Raw genomic sequence first — 1,939 nt, forward strand, 5'->3', positions numbered from 1 at the left:
ATTGCCGATGTACTCGTACATATGCCCTAGTGGGTAGCACAGTTGGTAGCATTGCAGTCCTTCCCCACACCAGGTTGAAAAGACCTGATCTCTAGTCCCGTCGATGACGGGAAGAATTTTTAAGGGGTCTTTTTCACAATGTGGCTGAGTTAATCGGTCTCAGGCGAGGGCAGCATGTTTTTTTCTCCCGGAACCTCTGGTTATTCGATCAGCAAACAGAAAATCGAAAAAAATTAACCCAAGGTAGGATGCCCATAAAATCCTACAACAACAACAACTTGTACATATATTTTTAAATAACTTTGTTTTTCATTATGTTCATTAAGTGATCATAATTGAGTACTACTGCAATCATTATTACTAATAAACGTTTTTATCAGTGTTGTAAAATATCTCTTACTGTTATAGAGGACCAGCCCCCTCAATGTACTTATGTGTCTGATGTGCTCACTCCCTAACACATCCTACCGTCCCAGCAAGAAGCTGTCATTGATGTTAGGGTTTTAGGTGCATCAGCAACTTATACCATATTGTGCTGTATATATTATGTACGTAAATTGCGTGTGTGGTCCGTGGTCGATTTGCCATTTGCTAGACGAATTCGGGTTCTGGGATTAAAAATAAATAAATAAATAAAATAACCGTGCCTGAGGCCCATTGCCTCAGTCACGTTGTGAAAAAGACCCGTAAAAATTCCTGGCCTCACAGACTGGATTCGAATTCAGGGCTTTTTCACCGGTGTCGGAAGGATGATGATTATTATCAACTGTGCTACCTACATGGGCCAGGAAGAAGTGTATACTTCTAATTGATATAAATTAAAAAAAAAAAAAACCTGACCCCACCAGATATACGTCTGTCCCCTCCCTTGCCAATGACACTCCCCATCTCCCTCTGTCAACCCGGGATCTCGGGAAAGTGTCCTATGCGTAAGGCAATCCCTTCACGTGAGGGTTGAATAGTTTTTACTTCCGGAAACTTAGGCTTTAATTCCTCAAACCGACCATAAAATACACGCAGTTAAGGCCATTAGGATTTATTCCTAGTGGCCTTAGCCGTTTGGGGCTAAAATATTTACAGTACAAGCGCTCTTAAATTTAACATCAAATGAAGAGAAAGACATCCACACTAAACTACAAAAATATAACAAATTGAACGGAACAATTAAACGCCAAAATGACAACTGAAGCAAAATTACGACTGTACAACGTTACTTCAAAATCAGCCCTCTTTTATAGTTGTGTGACTTGGGTAAATAAGAAAGATGCACAAAAACTAGAAGCTGCACAAGTGAGCTTTTTAAGACCATTATTAAGCTTTGCAAGACAAAGAAATTCAGATATTCGTGAGAAAGTAAATTTTGTAGACAATATAGTAGATGACATAAAACGGTATCAGAAAAAATAGATCAGTCAACATAGTAGACAATATAGTAGATGTACATAGAAAGAACGAACCCAAATGTAATCTCAAATTTAGAATTTAACTACAAACCTACAGGCTAGAGAGGTGTGGGCCGACCATTACAACGAAGGTGAGATCAAGACCACCTCCAAGAGCTACAACGGAGCAGGTCTTAAAAGATGTAAGCCGGATTAAGTTCATGATGATGATCACACGCACTCTTCTACGAAATGTACAAAAGGCCTTTAGGGTTGCGCCATTCTCCTCCTCTATTAATATTTCCTCAATTTTTACACGTACACTCAGTTTCAAGGTTAAAACTGGGGAAACGTTTCTGTTTCTGACATAACTAAGTTTATCATACTTTACTGTGATAGTGCCATTCAATAATATGCAAGTGGTCAAGTCAATTGTATGGGCTGTTTGTTTTGCCCTGCTGGCAGGTAGGTGAAGTTCTAAAAATTTATTATTCATTGATTTTATATGATTTAATCTATTTATTGGAGGAGACAGAAGACAGATGATGTGGGTAGTT

General features: G+C 38.7%; 1 protein-coding gene across 1 annotated transcript in view; it reads left to right on the forward strand.

Moving 5' to 3' along the window:
- Positions 1-1,759: 1,759 nt before the first annotated feature.
- LOC150079378 (lysozyme 2-like) overlaps positions 1,760-1,939 on the forward strand; it is a 15,494-nt gene continuing 15,314 nt past the window's right edge. Inside the window, exon 1 of the mRNA XM_090383616.1 lies at positions 1,760-1,847. Coding sequence (XP_090239742.1) covers positions 1,796-1,847 — 52 coding nt within the window. The 5' untranslated portion in view covers positions 1,760-1,795. The remainder of the gene's footprint in view (positions 1,848-1,939) is intronic.

This window comes from Mastigoproctus giganteus, chromosome 10 (genome assembly GCF_048544385.1).
Source record: "Mastigoproctus giganteus isolate SK-2022 chromosome 10, ASM4854438v1, whole genome shotgun sequence".
Lineage (NCBI taxonomy): Eukaryota > Metazoa > Arthropoda > Arachnida > Uropygi > Thelyphonidae > Mastigoproctus > Mastigoproctus giganteus.